Below are 18,727 nucleotides of genomic sequence, written 5' to 3' on the forward strand. Positions count from 1 at the left end.
AATTAAGCCCCCGGCCAGACTTCTCAAAAAATGAGACCCAGTTTCTATTCCATTCCAATTGGTCTTATGCCTAATTAAATGTAATTTATTTTCCAAGGCTTCTCTTCATGGAATTAAGGTATTTTAGTCCTCGAATTGATTTAATAGTGCTACTCATATCCTACACAAGACCTTCAATTTGCAAAGTGTGGGATATTGTCTACAAACTTTCATTCAACGGCCAACTTGTCCTTCTTCTCTTTCCAAATGCTTCAAACGAGTCCGTCACCAAAAACAAAAGAAAATTAACCAAAGTTAAGTAAAAGTTAATAATTCGACAACATAAAAGTTTAATTATATAGTACAAATAAGTAAACAAAATGCACTTATCCACACCCCCAAGCCAAAACCTTTGTTCGTCCTCGAACAAAACAAAATAAAACTTAGGTATGACACATTTCTAACCTAGCAAATCACAAATAAAAGTCTCAATGTTGAACTACTTACCATATGCCTTAGGTTTGAATTTAAGCAATATTTTAGAAAGATCCAAACAACATCAAAAATAAAAATTTTTGCTTACCCAATACTCAATTTAGTGTGTGTGAGATTAGTCAATATTGAACTAACACTTATATTAAAATACAACCAATCAAGTGTCGTTGATTTATTCATAGTTCCAACCCTCTTGTGGTCAGTTTTTCCTCACACCTCTCGTGTAACAATCACTCCTTATGTTTTTCTCTCCAATCTCAAGGTATTTCTAGCATATATAAGGGGTTCCTAGAAATCATTATGATACATTTTTCTGCACAAGTGTTCAGAATTAGATACTTGTAAACCTAGAAAGAAAGATAGTTAGCCTTTCTCATAACCATACCGCCAATCTCTAGAGTTCAAATCTCAAAGTCATTACTAGGCACATCTCATTTTTGATAATTTTCCTCTTTTTTTTTTAATTTTTTTTTTTTTACATATCTTGTGCAAGACTTCTCTCTATTAAGCTTTCTAAATGCCCCTGTAGCGAGTTTTAGGTCGATAACTCCCAAATTAGATGACTAAGGATATCAGATTTTTAGATACCCTTGCAGACTTAATAACCCAAGTCAAAAAGACTACGAAGAGAAGTAGAAGATGTGTCACTTTTTCTTTTGATATGAGAATCTAACTATTCGTTCAATTTTTTTTTTTTTTTTTTTAACATCTTATGTGCAAAACTTTTTTCCATTAAGTTTTCTAAATGACACTTGCTGCGAGTTTTAGGCCGAGACTCTCAAGTCATGTGACTTTAGGGCACTAGATTTTAAAGACCCTTACAAGCTTAATCACTCAGGGTCGTAAAAGTAACGAAAAGAAGTAAAAATGTATGATATTTTAATTTTTATTTATTTATTTTTTTCGTTTAAAGTGATCAATGCCCGTTTTAGACTCTTTAACTCAAACCCTTTCAATTAACGCGGGAATCCGAGAATTCCAACCATCACACTTCTATGAAAACAAGCACTAACTTTCTCACCCCCAAACTGCTTTTTGGCAGTTTGGTTTCTATATAAAGTACTTGGGAATTTTATTCAAACCTAAGTCAACAACATCAACAATTCCACAAAAATTACATTGTGTCCCAACATAAGCGATTAATCAATATGGCTATGTGCTTAATTAATCAATTCTAACATGGATATGTTTTAAAGTAAAAGTACAAGTTATGATGTTATACAGTATCTAACTAAATATGTACTCAATTCAAACAAATAATATCTTCATAGGCCGCAAGTTGTCAACGCTAATAGACACTTCCTTTTATCTTTTTGATTGATTTCTTTTTTTAATAGTTATACAGACTTGATTAGTAGTTGAAAAGTATGTATTCTAAGTATCCTAATACTCACCCTCTCCAAAACAAAAGTACTACTTTGTCCCAATGTAGAAGCAAAAATAAACAAAGTAAAAGGGTAATGATTATAAACTCCTCGAGGTAGATGTAGATGCGAGGAATGATCAGGCTGGTCCAATTGGTAGACATCACGACAACTGTAGCTTTTCTTTTTTGTGAGGCTTTAATTTTCTATTTCAAGTATTCAAAATAAATATTAGTGATAGCATATGAAATTTAAATATTTGCAATAAATTCATGCCAAGAAAGATTGAGATTTAAGTATAACCTTAAAAATACATATCACATCAATATAAGCTCAATAAAATGCTAAGATATTAACGATGAGCCTAAACAACCATGTCTAAATAAAATAAACTTAATAAATTAATATGCCTAAGTTACTGATGCAAGTCTAAAACTACTACTTAAAAAGTGTTCAAAACAATCCATTTAAATGCATGAGTTCCTAAATTAATGCAATCCCTAAAACTACATGTAATGCAATAGTTAATTAAAATAGCAAAAAGGGATAGAAGAATGGGTTGCCTCCAATTAAGCGCTCGATTTATATTTTAGAGCTTGACTTTTTGTTCATTCATTCTGGTGTTGCGAGTTGAACGGTTGATTTTTCTTCGAAAATTCACCGTTCCAATATGGCTTCAACCGTTGCTCATTAACCTTCAAGGTTCCTTTACTTTAATGAGTGATTTGAACTGTCCCATAAGGAAACACTTTGACAATGGTGTATGGCCCTGACCACCTAAATCTCAATTTACTCGAAAAAAGCTTAAGTCTAGAATTTTATAGCAAGACTTGTTGCCCAACCTCAAACCTTTTTCTTTGAATGTGCATGTCTTGCCATTTTTTGTGCACTTCTTATAGAGTTTTGCGTTCTCATAGGCTTACAATCGGAACTCACCCATTTCATTCAACTAGAGTAATCTCTTTTCACCGGTGGCCTTTAAATTAAAGTTCAAGTTCCTGACTGCCCAATAAGCTCGATGCTTCAATTCAACTGGCAAATGACACACTTTTCCAAATGCCAAACGATAAGGAGACGTGCCTGTAGGTGTTTTGAAAGTCGTTCTATAAGCCCACAAAGCATCATCAAGTTTCTTAGACCAATCTTTTCTTGAAGAACTCACTGTTACCTCTAGTATCCGCTTTGATTCTCGATTGGAGATTTCAACTTGACCGCTAGTCTGAGGATGATATTGCAAAAGTGTTTGCCCCCATCACTTATGATAGCTCAAGGTATGCCATAAGAGGTGAAAATATACTTCTTTAGGAACCCAATTACAACATTCGCACCGTTGGTTGGCAATGCTACTACTTTCACCCACTTAGAAATATAATCGACGGCAGTAAGTCTATACCGATTCGAGAATGATGAAGGAAATGACCCCATGAAGTCGATCCCCCGCACATCAAAAAGCTCTACCTCCAGAATGCTATTCAAAGGCATCTAGTTCTTTTCTGAGATATTTTTCGTGTGTTGATATCTATCACATCTCTTCACAAATTCAAATATATCTTGGAATATCGACGGCCAGTAGAAACCAAACTGTAGAATTTTAGCGGCAGTCTTTGATGCGGCAAAGTGTCCAGCATAGGCAGATGAATGACACTGCTCGAGTATCTGGGGGATCTCTTCTTTAGAAAGACACCACCTAATAATTTGTTCTGGGCCCCGCTTGTAAAGAATAGGGTCTTCTCAAACATAAAACTTCAAGTCAGAAAAGAATTTCTTCTTTTGATGACTTGAATAGTCTGGTGGAATAATGGATTTGGCCAGATAATTCATTGTATCAGCATACCGTGGTATATCATCTACATTGAAAATCTGATCATTCGGAAAGATCTCATGATGTCCACTGATTTTTCCTATTCTCCATGCTCAAGTCTGGATAGATGATCAGCTACTAAATTTTCACTTCCCTTGTCGTCTCTTATCTCCAAATTAAATTATTGCAGGAGTAGTACCCATCTGATCAGTCTTGGCTTTGCATATCTCTTTATCATCAGATACTTTAAAGCTATATGATCTGTATAAACTATTACTTTTGATCTAACAAGATAAAATCGAAATTTATCAAAGGTGTAGACTACAGCTAAAAGTTCATTCTCAGTGGTGGCATAGTTCAGCTGTGCATCATTCAATGTCTTGCTTGCATAATAGATCATGTGAAAAATTTTATCTCGTCGCTGCCCCAATGTACTGCTCCCATTGCACAGTCACTTGCAACACATTAGTTCAAAGGGCAAATTCCAATTTGGTGCAACAATTACTAGTGCTGAAATTAACTTCTCCTTTAAAGTGTTGAAAAACAATAGACATTCTTCAGAGAAGTTAAAAGGGACGTCCTTGACTAGTAGATTGCACAATGGTTTAGTGATCTTAGAGAAGTCCTTGATGAAACGTCGATAAAATCCAGCATGACCAAAGAAACTGTGAACACCCTTGACCGAGGTTGGTGGTGGTAATTCTCTCAATAACTTGAATCTTTGCCTTGTCCACTTCATTCCCTTTAGCTGAAATTTGATGTCCCAAGACGATGCCCTTTTGTACCATGAAATGACACTTTTCTCAGTTTAGTACCAAATTTGTTTTCTTACACCACTGCAAGATCAAGCTTTAAGTGCTCAAGACACTCATCAAACGAAGAACCGAAAATTGAAAAATCATCCATAAAGACCTCTATGAATTTTTCCACCATATCAGAAAAGATGGCCATCATATAACGTTGAAGTGTGGTGGGAGTATTATATAGACCAAATGGCATCCTACGATAAGCAAATGTGTCGTAGGGACAAGTAAACATAGTCTTCTCCTGATCCTCGGGCGCTATCAAAATCTGATTATAATTGGAGTATCTATCAAGAATACAATAATGAGAGTGACCTGCCAACCTTTCCAACATTTGATCAATAAATGGAAGGGAAAATTGGTCATTTCGAGTAGTAGTGTTGAGTTTGCGATTATCAATGCATACCCTCCATCCTGTAACAGTTCTAGTGGGAATCAGTTTATTTTTCTCATTTTGTACTACTGTAATACCTCATTTTTTCGGCACAACCTGAACATGACTAATCCATGCACTGTCTGAGATAGGATAGATGATCCCTGCATCCAAAAGATTCAAAACTTCTGCTCTGACTACCTCTTTCATATTTGGATTGAGTCTTCTATGGCTGTCTATACTTGGTCTAAAATTATCCTCCATGAGAATTTTATGCATGCAGATTGTAGGGCTGATCCCTTTGATGCCGGCAATAGACCATCCAATAGCTGTTTTAATTTCTCTGAGTACTCCTAGCAATCTCTCTTCTTCAAGCTTACTAATGGAATTTGAAATAATAACAGGTAATGTGGAAGATTTTCCCAGGTAGGCATAACGAATGTGATGTGGCAACTGCTTGAACTCTAACTCAAGGAGCTTCTGAATTGATGGTAAAGGCTTTGTCGTACTCGTGCCTAATTCCTCAAAGTGTGGTCTGTGCCTATAAGGAGGATTAGCTTCAAGATTTCTTGAACATATTTCAATCTCATTAGAATCAAATTGAGTAGATTGAGAGTGTACAATGCATACTTCATATGGATCTAGTGGATTATGCAACTAAAACGTATCATTCACTGCATTATCAATCACATCGATCTTGAAGCAATTGTTTGACTCTGCTGGATATCTTATGGCCTTGAACACATTAAATGTGACATGTTCTTCATCAAATCTCAAAATCAGTTGACCTTTTTGCACATCAATAAGGGTTCTATCAGTAGCTAAAAATGGTCAATCCAAAATAAGTGGAATGTCCCTATCCTCCTCTATGTCAAGAATGAGAAAATCAGCTGGGAAGATGAATTTGTTCACTTTCACCAAGATATCCTCAATAATTCCTCTTGGGTGCGTGATAAATAGATCAGCTAGCTGTAAAGTCAATGTAGTTGCTTTAGCCTACCCCAAGCCCAGTTTCCTGAGATGGACAATGGCATTAAATTAATACTTGCACCTAGATCACATAAAGCTTTATCAAAATAATAATCGCCTATAGTGCAAGGTACAGTAAAGCTCCCTGGATCTTTTAATTTGGGAGGTAGCTTCTTTTGTATTCTAGCGCTACATTCCTCTATCAATATTAATGTCTCATGTTCGTCTATCTTGCGTTTGTTAGATAAAATATCTTTCAAGAATTTAGTGTAATTAGGTATTTAAATGAGAGCTTCAACGAAAGGGATGTTGATGTGAAGCTTTTTGAAGACCTCAATGAATTTTGTATACTGCTTGTCTAACTTGTGTCTTTGTAGCCTTTGAGGAAATGGAATTGGCGGCTCGTATGGTTTAATAGGAGCAGTTGCCTTAACTCGCGATGTATTTGAATTCTTTTTGATAGATGTATTTGTTATTTGTTCAGTCCATTCTGCATGCTCCTCATTAGTAAAAGGTACTTTTTCCTTATTTGCAGCTGTCCTCTTAACATGGAACTCAGTTAATTGGACCCCACTTCTAGTAGTAATTGCTTCGACGTGTTCTTTAGGATTAACGTCTGTATTGCTTGGTAATGTACCTAGTGCTCTGCCTAATATAGCTTGTGCCATCTGTCCCATCTGAGTCTCCATGTTTTTAATTATAGCACTTTGATTCTGGAGAGTTGTCTCAGTCTTCCTCATAAATTGATTATTCGCCTCCATGTACTGATCTGTCTTTTCCATGAATCTGCCAAACATCTCTTCCAAAGAAGTTTTCTTTATTGCTTGCTGAAACTGAGAACCATGTGGTGCAGTGGGATTCTGATTGCTCCAACAAAAATTCGGGTGCTTCCTCCAACTAGGGTCATAGGTGTCAGAATATGGATTATTTTGTTGGCGCTGGCCCCCTTGTATATAGTCAACATGTTCCGTACCTTGTATGAGAATTGGACAATTTATTGTACTATGATCTGTCCCACATTCTTCACAACTTACTTTTTTGGCCTGTTCTGCATTGGTTGACTGTGACATGCTCTCTAACTTATGAACCAAAGAGTAAATTTTTGCAGACAATGCTGTATACGTATCGACCTTATAAACTTCCGGTATTTTCTTGTGAACAACACACTCAAAGGCTCACATGGCTGTGGTAGTAGCCACTCTCTCAAACAATTCCAAAGCTTCATCAATTGTCTTCGTGGATAAGGAGCCATTGGATGATGAGTCCACCATACTTTTATAAAATAGAAGTAGACAAGCCCTTCATTGATGCCATGATGAGGGCACTTCCGAAGCATGTTCTTGAATCTATTCTAAGCTTCATCAAAGGATTCGGTTTCTCTCTGCTGAAATATGGATATGTCATGCTTCAACTTCGCAATCTTCTCCGATGGGAAGAATTTGGTGCAGAATTTTTGAGCCAAGTCATTCCAAGTAGTGATAGTAGCAATAGGCTGTGAATCTAACCATTCAAGAGCTCTATCCCTTAGAGTATGTGGAAATAATATCAATCTGATCGCATCATCTGAAACCCCTTGATATTTAAAGTGTTGACGCATTTCTAAAAATCGGAAGACATGTGTATGCGGATTTTCATCGGCCCTATCATAAAATTGATGTCCATTTTGGAACAAATGAATGACATTGATCTTCAGCTGAAAGTTTGGTTGTTAAAACGGAGGATAAACGATGCTAGATTAGCTCTGAATAATTTGTGGAGTCATGAAATCCCCAACTAGAATGTTCCCTTCATCAACCACTGCTTCTTTGTTTACTTGAATAATTGGATTATTTTGTCCGTTGGCCATCTCTTATTGTTTTATTTCTTTTGCTTCTCTTTGCCAAAAGTACATTCGATTTCTGGATCAGTTGGTATCAGTTCAACGTCCTTGAATTTTGCATAAAATGTTTGCAAGAGAAAATAAAAGTTCTAAAATAACTGTAAAATAAATAAATAAATAAATAAATAAATAAAAAGTTTGAATTAGTGTCAAGATAAATGAAATTAAACTAAAATACAATCCTCGGTAACAACGCCAAAAATTTGTTTGCTAAAATCCTACACCACAAGTGCAGGGTCGCGTTCAAGTAATAAAATGGACATTTTGAGTCCAAATATCGTCTCATAAAGATTGTATTAGTTTAACTTTAAATTATCTTAACCTTAACCGAAACAATAGAAATTCGTGATTTTTTTCTAACTAAATTATGATTTAATAATCTACGTATAAATATAAAGCCTAAGTTAACTAAACTAAATGCATGATTATAACTAAATGCAAGTTTTATAAAAATATGATAAAGAAATGTGTATTAGGATCCCGAATCTCCTTATATCAATCCCCTTTAACCTAAAATTTCTAAAATCGATAACACGATTCTATTATGAAGACCAATATTCTTAATTTGTTTAATACTTTCTCTCGAGTAGAATTAAACCTATTTTTATATGTGACCCGACTATATTTCTATGACAGATACGAATATATAAAAATGCATTAAAAATTTATGAATACTTAAAGATTACGTAAAGCATAGCGGTACATTTTTATCCCATATCGGACTTTACGATAATTAAAATAATGTCTAACTTATTTTCCATCTCTCGAAGGTAAAAACAAGACACAAAACTCATACAACTATCGCGCATATAATCGTAGAGAAAATAAAATCTATATCAATCATTCAATAATTAAAAGCGTGTTTTGACGTCAAAATAAATAAAATTCAAGATTAAAAGTTCATGATATAAGGTTCATCGCAAATCCCAGCAAAAAAAAACTCTAGCCTAACATGACGGTGGAATAAAACGAATAAAAGGGGAACGAAGTCACCAAAAATTGACGAAACATGATCGACGTCCAAATTCCTTCGAAAGCAATCTAGAATTTTCCTTCAACAGCTTGCTGCCTCTCCATCCATGCGAACCGTTTAAGTCTCGGATTCTTGTATGTATATAATAATCTGCTCAGCTGCCCACTTTTGTGTTCCAATTCCAGCCTCCCAATATGTTTTCTGTGTGTGTATATATGATGCAATTCAACTGCTTCAGTTTTCTGTAAATAAGGTTCCAATTCAGCCCAATGTCCCGCAAGCAGCCTCTTCAAATCTGTCGATTTTCTACCTGTCTATTTATTATATTCTCTTCTGCCCCCAGCCTCGGCTTCAGTGGGAATTATATATGTCTATAGGTCAACTTTTTCAGCCCACCAATATACCCCCCACAGTTGGCCGACTTCTCTTTCTTTTCACCATTTCAATCTGTCGTTTTATATTTTCAATTAAGCCCTCAGCCAGACTTCTCAAATAATGAGGCCCAGTTTCTATTCCATTCCAATTGGTCTTATGCATAATTAAATGTAATTTATTTTCCAAGGCTTCTCTTCATGGAATTAAGGTACTTGAGTCCTCAAATTGATTTAATAGTGCTACTCATATCCTTTTTAGTTCAACACAAGCCCTTCAATTTGCAAAGTGTGGGATATTGTCTACAAACTTTCATCCAATGGCCAATTTGTCCTTCTTCTGTTTTCAATTGCTTCAAACGAGTCCGTCACAAAAAGCAAAAGAAAATTAACCAAAGTTAAGTAAAAATTAATAATTCGACACCATAAAAGTTTAGTTATATAGTACAAATAAGTGAACAAAATCCACTTATCACTATGCTACGTATGAAAATGCATCGATGACTTGAAAAAGATTAATCTTGTCCTTTGCCAAGTTATTCTCCATTCAAGGTATCTTTTCACTTGTATATTGGTATTTGAATGAGGATAGTTCTGATTCTGTAGACAAATTTTGAGAATTACAAATTTTTCTTATTTTCTCCATGATTCACTTGAATTTCCGCTTTATCTTTCTTTTCTTTCGCTCAACAGGTTTGTGGGTTTGTGCATAATATCAACAGAGGCTGTTGTTTCCCTTATTCATGTCCAGATCATGAATTCATGATATTGTTGGAAAAATTTTAAATGTGAGCTTCACATTTGATTGTAAATTTTACGGGTTAGATGTATGACTCATAATGATATCTGTGATTAAGCCAAATTTATTAAGTGATCAATTGGACCTTTTACACATTATGGATTATATTTAATATGATGTGGTAATCTTACGTATATGGATCGAATATATATGTAAACCCCATTTAGAGTTTCAGTCGTAAATGGGAAGGCTCAATAATTTCCTATATAAATGCTAGGTCCCCTCTCGTCTCCATATTGTTTTATTAGTTTACCCCATTGACGATTAATACTTTGTGAGAAATAAGGAGGGAAAGATCTAGCTGCTATTATTCATATCAACTACGGCTTCCGTAGGTATGAATTTAAACTATCAATTTATAATTATGTGATTCTTGATTCTTAGTATGATTACAATTAAATTCAACATATATTTCATATTTCATTCAGATGATTTGAAGCCATTACCAAACTAATATCTCTTAATTTTGATGCCACTTGTATCTTACTTTATATATTCAAGTTTTTCTTGTTTAAAAATTGTCAATGAGCCACTGTCCCCAACCATTGATGGAAGTTCTTTTTCAATCTCATTTGGTAAGATTCTCCTAAAGTTAGGCATTTACTTAATGCACAATTCCTCTATATTCTAAATGTGCCACTCTAGAAGCGTTATGGTTTGCAGCTCGAGTCTTCCATAACTTACCAAATGGTTAAAGGAGGCCTCCACTAAAGTTGTAGATACTAAACCCCGGTCCAATAGCCTAAGCAGTTCTAAGGCTGGTACTGTCTTCACCTCCCCCACCCCACACCACACCACCCTAAAAACGAACACTGATACATGTTGGCCTTCTTCATTTTCACATGAAAATATGAGAAAATTTATTAATGGATGACAAGAAGACTTGAATGCGTAATCACTACTTATTTTGTTACCATGTTGATTCACGTTCCTTTCTTGTTATTCTACTAGGGATACATATCTTTTTTGTTTCTTTAATTTATATGTTGCAAGAGAATTGCGGAATAAATTGTAGGTAAAGTAACAGATTTGACTTATATATTAGGCAGTCGGCAGTTGTCTTCTGAGAGTGACTGAAATGTGACTAAATAATGTTCTTTTGGCTTTAAATTGAAGAGAAGCCAATGCTGGTTCATTCATGATGGCTGAACTGGAACCTGATTGAAACAGTTACTGGAAAATTAGGCAGCCAAAGAATCTATTGAGTACAAGTTAAAGAAAACTCACAGCTTGGAACAGACTTTTATCCTCTACTGATCAATAATTTACTGATTTTTTTTTATTTTTTATTTTTGGCAGAAACTTGAGAAAATTGAACAGGACAAAATGTAGCCCGAAACAAGCAAAACACATTTTTTTACAGCAGAAAGCACTTTCCCTAAGAATGCAAGGAGGACGCATCAGTTCTAGTTCGTAATTACTATCTGAAATGATACAAATTTTTCAAACCCAATTCTACAAGAACCTCACAAGGTAAAAGAGAAAATCCAAGCAATTAAAAACAAGAATGAACAAATTCACCCACTTGCAGCAAAAAGGGGGCGTGGAGGGCAAAAAGAATCTAGTTTAACTTTTCCAATCCATGCGCTTGATCCAGTTCTCCCCATGATTAGCAATCATCTCTGCATCATCTGACTGTACAAATGGGTATGGAGGACAAAAGCAATAGTACCAGCTCTAAGCCTCGTTATTCAAACTCTTCTACAACAGGTGGAAGGACTCCCTCTTTCACAAAAGTCGGGTCAAGAAATTTAGCCACAAATGCCCACAAGTTATAGACATCATCGAAATTAGTCAAAAAGCTAAGAGAAGCAGTAACGACCTCGACTCTGATGAATTCACTTTTACCATCATGTCTGCCGTTCTCCATTGGCTTGCAAAGGGTAGTATCATCAAGACTCAAAGACCCACGTTGCTGTTTGGAGCTATCAAGAAGGCGTATGTGACTCAAGATTCCGACACCAAGAGAGACACCATGCGACTCAGCCAGCTTCTGAACAATTTCCGGACTGATCAGACCTCGGTTCCTATCCCTCAAATTGAATGCAACTGCTGCACCTCTTTCATATTTAACCTTTGGCCCATAAATATGAACAAGTGGTGGACTGTCTTTTTCATTTGAACCAGGCAATCTTAATTGCAACAAAGACGTCACAAGCCAATTGATGAGGAACCTCAGTCGGGAGGTGGTCTTGTTGAGACCTAACATGTTTATGTGATCAAGATGCCTACAAATAATCTCGGGTTCATTTCTGTCGGAGTCTTGCCCATCATCATCATATTCCCCATCGCTAATGTAATCTTCATCATCCAGGCTAGTGGCTGATAATTCTCCTGCCTCAACAGCTTGGCCCAGACGAGTTTTGCGATTATCTTCTGTACTAAAGGATACCCTTCTGCCTCTACTTCCCAGTTGCTCAGTCTCTTCTATTCCAAAAAATCTGCCACCAGCAATTCTATTTCTTTCTCTCCTTTCTAGTAGTCTGAATTCCCCTTCTGTCTCTCTTCTTATTGCACTCTCCTTCGTCTCAGAGCATATCTCAGAAGCTGAGCCATTCTGTATGCTTCGATGATTCATGTTGTTGTGGCCTGATCCCTTGTTGGCAGAACCCATTGATTTATTAGTTTCGGGTTCTTCAATTTCCTGAAAAGGTTGGTTATTTGGAGTCTTACATTCAGAGTCTCTTGCGGAAAATTGTTCCTCTTCAGGAATCTCCTTGAAATGGTCCAAATCTTGAGAGACTGATCGAACAGCAGCATCAAATGATAATACATGGCCATTTTCAAGATGCCCTTGGTTCAATTCCATGTCATATGTCGGGCTGCTTGATATATTAGGTGCTTTTGGAGAAGTCCTCCTGTTATTTTTCCGAGTGGAGAACCAAACCGGTGGTGAGGAAGAGGCCACCTTGTGTTTGCTTGAATGACCAGCATTTTCTGAGCCCAAAGGACTCTGACCCAATTCAATCCATAGTGAGTTATCTGACGACTCATCTTCACTAAATACTGGGCTTTTCATCATCTCCCCTATGGAAATACTCTCCGTTTCTTCAAATATGGTGCTAGCGCCATCCCTATCAGAACTGTTATCATGCTCCATCTCAGTCTCAAACACATCCCTCACCTGCGCAGAAGTGAATGCACCAGAAAAGGCAGGCAATTGAGATTGTGGGCGAGTTTCAGATTTAACTTCAGCATTCCTACTGACTTCCTCGTCTTCACCAAATCCAGGGAAATTATCCATTGAATCACTCAAGTACAGCGGAAACACAGGAGTGATTTTCACTATACCAGAACCAGCATGCCCCAACTGATTCTGTAGGCTTCCCATCACAGATTTCTTGATTAGAAGACATCCAAATCCAGTGGGGTCATAGCCAAACACCCTATAAAATGATGTGATGATGAAATCTGGCCGAAACAAAGATAATCCAAGGGAATCCATGTCCTTAGGGCCCAATGCCCCTGCATCAAGCAAGACATGCCAATTATTCTGTTGAGCCAGGGCCATCCACTGATACGAGTACTTTGCACCAGTAACTCTAGATTGGACAGGAAACACAAAAAGACCAGCTGCAGAATCCTTCTTCCTCCTTTTTTTGTTCGAAATTTGCTTCCTCAGATCAGTCGAACAGAGCTTAAGAGTAGGCCATTTAAACCATGCACTATGAACCTTAGCACCTTTCTCTCTAGCACTTTGAGCCATCCAATTTACCGACTGGCTCTCATGATCAAACATCGTCAACAACTTTTTGTTCGTGTGGAAAGGGTATGACTCAGCTAGCAATTTAAAGGCTGAGCCACGGCTCACAGTAAAAACAAGGCCATATTCATTCTCAGGGATGTTCAAATAATCCATTATTCGAGTCTTCTGGCTCACAGTTCTTGGCTCTGTAGATCAAAAAGAAGGACCACTCAAAGAGCTATATTTCCCCTTTCTCGTGTCCCAGCCTTTTCTGCAAACAAATTAAAGCCAAACCCTCCACAACAAATGCACATTTACTTCAGTTATGTATCCCAAAAACATACACCCCCTATTGATTACCATTACCCCACAACTCTCTCTCTCTCTCTCTCTCTCTCACTTTTGACTCTTATCTGGCAGTGGAAATTGCTTATTGTATAGCAGGCACGCTAAACCTAACCTGCTTTTATGCATTAAACAAACAGTAAGCAAATGACATTGACTTTCACTCCCCAATAAGCTTTGATTTGTTCTATTATTATTTATCAAATCTTGAATCAGATTTTATTGGATTCTTGATTAAACAAAACTTTGTGGTGTATGGCCAAGGCCGGACCCACTATTACTCGAAGACCTTTCTTCTTACTGTGATGCTCAAAGTCAAACAATCAGTTGGCTTGTAAAAAGCTGGTTTATGTTAATCCCTTCAAAGTCCAACCACTGTAATCTACTTTTTGTATGTTTGGTAAAAATAAGGGGAAAATGAATTGATTTCTGGTTAAGAAACAATAATTTGTTCTGCCTTTGGATTATTATAGTTAATTTTTGGTTGACAATTATTGTTATTAACCTATTTACTCTTGCCTAGTCATATGCCGTTGAGAAAATATTTAGACGCTTTAAAAGTTGACTGTCTAATAAATTCATTTGATATGGCTTTTTGATATTTAATAAGCTAGCCAAAATACATGCATATTAGTAAAATAAAATCATTCTAGACTTGAAAAAATATTTCATGCCGCACTTAAAAACCATTTTAATAGTCTCATTATGATGATTCTAAAAAATCAATTAAATTTTAAACGACCCCTCAAGATGATTTTTCACTCGAAATGTTTCAAATCAAGATAAAATGAACAAATGGTTTTGCCGAAATAGTTTATTTTTTTCAAAAATATTGTAATATTGCTCATTGTGAGCACATTCCCATGATGACATTATTCCATATTCAAAGGCATAATGTGCTTAATTTCGCATAAAATGCTTAATGGATATTAATTTCACATTAGCATAATGCTATCCAGAATAACAAACAATATTCCAATATGCTCAAGTGGTCAATTTGCCAGCAAATACTTTACTGGTTAGGCCAATTATCAGAACAAGCATATGATCGTATGGTCCCAACAAACCCAATTAAACAAAAAATTTCTCTAGATTAAATTAAATAATTCATTTCATTTTACTACACTAAATATTTAAATAAAACAATATTTTGATTATTCTTGGGTTTCCAATTCTTTCCCCTCTTTGTGTACTTAGGATTCCCTGCTGGATAGGTGGAGTTTGGCACGAGACCCTAAACTGTCACCAAAAAGATGAAAAAGAAAAGAAAAAGATCAAATTGACTACAATTTTAACTTTTTTTGGTTACATCCAATTGATTGTTGACTTTAATTATCGTCTTATCACATGTTTTTTCACTTGGTTAAACATTTTGGGAATGATTTTTAAGTTGTTTTAAATTATAAAAAAGTGAAAACAAATGATGGATGAGTGAATACTGGATATTACCTTGATTTTCACGGAATATATTAATAAAAAGTGATAGTTTGACAACATGAATTTATAATTTAATTATTTACCAAACAAAAATTAAGTTTATTCAAATCAAGCTTTTCTACCACTTAGGAAGTTGGATATTTGAAATTATGTGTTAGTTTATCATTTCTAAATTCAACATATTTCGATTTGAATTATCAGAAGAATGCCTATAGAATTTTTAAAATGTGTCATGCGATATGATTAGTTCACTATGTGGACAACAAGATATTTTTGTGATAATAATTTTTAGAATTGTAAGATATCAATTTTAAAACGTGAAAGTCATCTGGATGCACTTGTTTGCATCAATTTAGGTCGAGTTCTGGTTATAACTTGTCTCGAGTAATTTTTTTGTTATTGTTGTCAACATTTTTGGACAGAACCTCTTAATTTAGTAAAAATCATGTAATTTTAAATTGTTATATTCGTGTGCGTGTGATGCAAAAATAGGTTAAAAATCAAATAAAAATTATGAAAAATGGAACATAGTATGCTCAACTAACATAGCGAAAAACAATTAATAGGGACATTGATACAAAACATGGACCGTTACACAATGCCAGACATAATTAATGCCAACACAAACTTTTCCAATGCTGTCGTTGTGCATTGGTCCCTGTAAATGTGTCATTTTGAATGTCAACTGTTATTATTTTTATTTTTACAAAAAAATTACATTAATGCTTTATGAGTAAATTGGCTTAGTGTTTGTTTGGTAGTACTTCTAAATATTTACAAACAGTATTCTAAAATGTGTAATGCGTGGTGATTCGTACTAAAGGCTAGCGAGTTTAGACGAGACAGAGACGTAAAAAAGCTTAAAAAACATTTTCTTATTATAATATAACTTTAATTTTTAATCAATCAAAAAATTATTTAATAATTAAAAATAATACCTACCCAACATCTAAAATAGATTTATAAGAATTTTGTACATTTTCTCAAAATTTTCAACAAAAAGATAATTTTCAAATGTAAATACTAAATAGTAAATAACTAGGAGTTTTTAAAAGTTTTCCTTTATTCAAGGCTCCAAATGACTGTTTTGAATCTAGGAAAATATCAACTTTTAAGTTTTAATTTAAGAAAAAATTAATATTAATAATAATAAAATAATAATAATGCGTGCCCAATCACGTCCAGGCACGGGTCGTTGGCCGCTAAATAGGGTTCCAAACCACTTGGCTTAGGCGGCACATTGGCTCGCCTTTTAGAACACTTTTTACAAATTAGTTAAACATTATTTTAAATAAAACTAAGAATCCATTACTTGTATATACTTTTTGACTCTACCTTATAACCAAACAAGCACTTATGTTTAACCCTCCATATTTTTCAAAGTATTAAAAAAAAAAAAAAAAACACCCTCTTGATAATTACTTTTGAAGACATTTTCTCTTTAATGGATTTTAAAGTCTTTTTGCTTAAAAATAAAATAAAAATGTAATGATATTTCTCTCAAAGGTTTATTGGCACAAAACATTCATACCTTTCCAACTTATAGTGGAAAACGTCCTTACCTTTCATTTTTGACATTTTTGCCCATATTTTCACATTTCTTTGCACTAAACGTCATTTTTACCATTTTTGACGTAAAATAACAAAAATACCCTTCTACTTAAAGAAAAAAAAAGGATAAAAAAATTTGCAACTATAGGCCCAACTTTTCATATGTGCAAATCAGCTCAAAACTGAAAAAAAAAAAAAAAAAAAAGTCACTAAACCACTTATAATCGCCCACTACTTTGAAGCCAAAAAACTTCGACCTACCATTGTCGAAACCATCGGACCTCCATACTACCGGACAACCCTCACTCTCCTCTACATATAACACCCAATATCCAATTACCATGCCAATAGATTTGGTAGAAATTGCAAGTCAAAATATTAAATTCGCAAATGCAAATACGGGACGGCACCACCTATTTCGATAAGACTCATGCCATTCCTAACATACCAGTCGAATATACACACCAAGACGTCCCTGTCCACGGTCCTCAAATGTCATTTAATTCACGCAATCAGACCAAACAGGCTGCAACTTCGAACACAGCCATTTTGTAGTTTTCAGGTGAATTTTCCAACGTTGGTGGTTACCACCACCTCAAGTACCTACTCCTCATGGTGCATCCAATGAGCATATGGGTCTTCTCCAATTTTGCCTGGACATGTCATTCAAAAAATGGAGAAAACTCAAAACCCTTCGATCCCATTTCAATTGGTGTTCCTCCACATCAACAATCAACAAATTGCTCCAACTAGAATACAATTCAAAGTGTAACGACTCTAAGTAGTGAATCAATTGTTGTAATTCACCATTCAAACGAAGCAATTTAAGATTTGTGATCGGCGGTGGAATGGAAGTGGGGGGGTGAGGTATGGAAGAATTATTATTATTATTATTATTTTAAATTTTAGCTGATTTGCACAAATGGAAAGTTTGGGCTTATAGTTGTACTTTTTTTCTTTTAATTTTTTATTTTGTTTAAATAGAAGGTATTTTGGCCATTTTAAGTCAAAAAATGGTAAAAAGGACGTTTAGCGCAAAGAAAGATGGAAATAGAGGTAAAAATGTCAAAAAATTAAAGGTATGGACATTTTTCACAATAAATTTGAAAGGTGTGGATGTTTTGTGCCAATTACCCTTCTCTCAAAATAACTAACTCTGTTTGGCCCCATTTTTTTTTTAAAATAATTTTCTCCAATTAATTTTCCACCACATATTTTACGGACATGTATTTTTCATCAACTTTTATTAAAATTTACTACCGTTTTAATTTTTATTTAAACCAAACAAGGATTTAGAATGTTTTCACCCATGATGTTATAACATTGTTTCAATCTTTATTTTAAACATCTCATTTGAATCACCATCATGTTTGGCTTTGCATCTTTTGTACAAGAAAAAGCATCAATTTGATGCTTCCAAAAAACTCACAAAGAATCTAATATTGATATTCCTTTTGTTTCTTGCACTTATAAATTAAGCCAGATATCAGCTACCGTTCCCCTTTTTTAATAACTGAAAGGTATCGTTTCATATTCAGTATTCACTATGAGTATATTTATTAAATTGAAAGTCGAAACCTCATTCCTTTATTGGTTCTTAGCAAAGTGTCCAAACAACCTAGTTATCCAAATGATTAAACTTCTTTCCTCAATTAGTCAAAAAATTTTAGATGAGGTTAATTTAAATTTAAATAAATAAAATGTGACATGTCTTTTCAAGTATTCAAATCATAAGTTGAAATGACTAGTTATCAGAGCAATACCAAGTTGATGTCTAATCTCGTTATCATCTTTCAATAAATACTGTTCAATTGTCATACTTCAAGTGAATCCAACAAGTATATGAGATAGCGTCCTTGTTTGGTTAAACTAAAAAAGTTTATTAAAATTTAAATTAAAGTTA

At 34.8% G+C, this 18,727-nt stretch overlaps 1 protein-coding gene across 1 annotated transcript; it reads right to left on the bottom strand.

Annotated features, from left to right (window-relative positions):
• Window positions 1–11,133: 11,133 nt before the first annotated feature.
• Window positions 11,134–17,323, bottom strand: LOC111366921. Its single transcript, XM_022987604.1, has 3 exons — window positions 17,290–17,323; window positions 17,086–17,136; window positions 11,134–13,697 (listed from the first exon to the last, which is right to left on the bottom strand). Exons 1-3 carry the CDS (start codon window positions 17,321–17,323, stop codon window positions 11,494–11,496), a joined length of 2,289 nt encoding a protein of 762 aa, XP_022843372.1. The 3' UTR covers window positions 11,134–11,493.
• Between the last annotated feature and the right edge of the window lie 1,404 nt (window positions 17,324–18,727).

This window comes from Olea europaea, chromosome 18 (assembly GCF_002742605.1).
Source record: "Olea europaea var. sylvestris chromosome 18, O_europaea_v1, whole genome shotgun sequence".
Taxonomy (NCBI): Eukaryota; Viridiplantae; Streptophyta; class Magnoliopsida; order Lamiales; family Oleaceae; genus Olea; species Olea europaea.

Excerpts from the sequence above, each read along its gene's own strand:
- LOC111366921 (XM_022987604.1), bottom strand. The coding sequence starts at position 17,323 with ATGACATTTGAGGACCGTGGACAGGGACGTCTTG. Across the intron at positions 17,137-17,289 it reads CCGTGGACAGGGACGTCTTG|AGGAGAGTGAGGGTTGTCCG; the intron begins GTGTGTATATTC and ends TGTTATATGTAG. Across the intron at positions 13,698-17,085 it reads GTCCGATGGTTTCGACAATG|AGCCAAGAACTGTGAGCCAG; the intron begins GTAGGTCGAAGT and ends TTTGATCTACAG.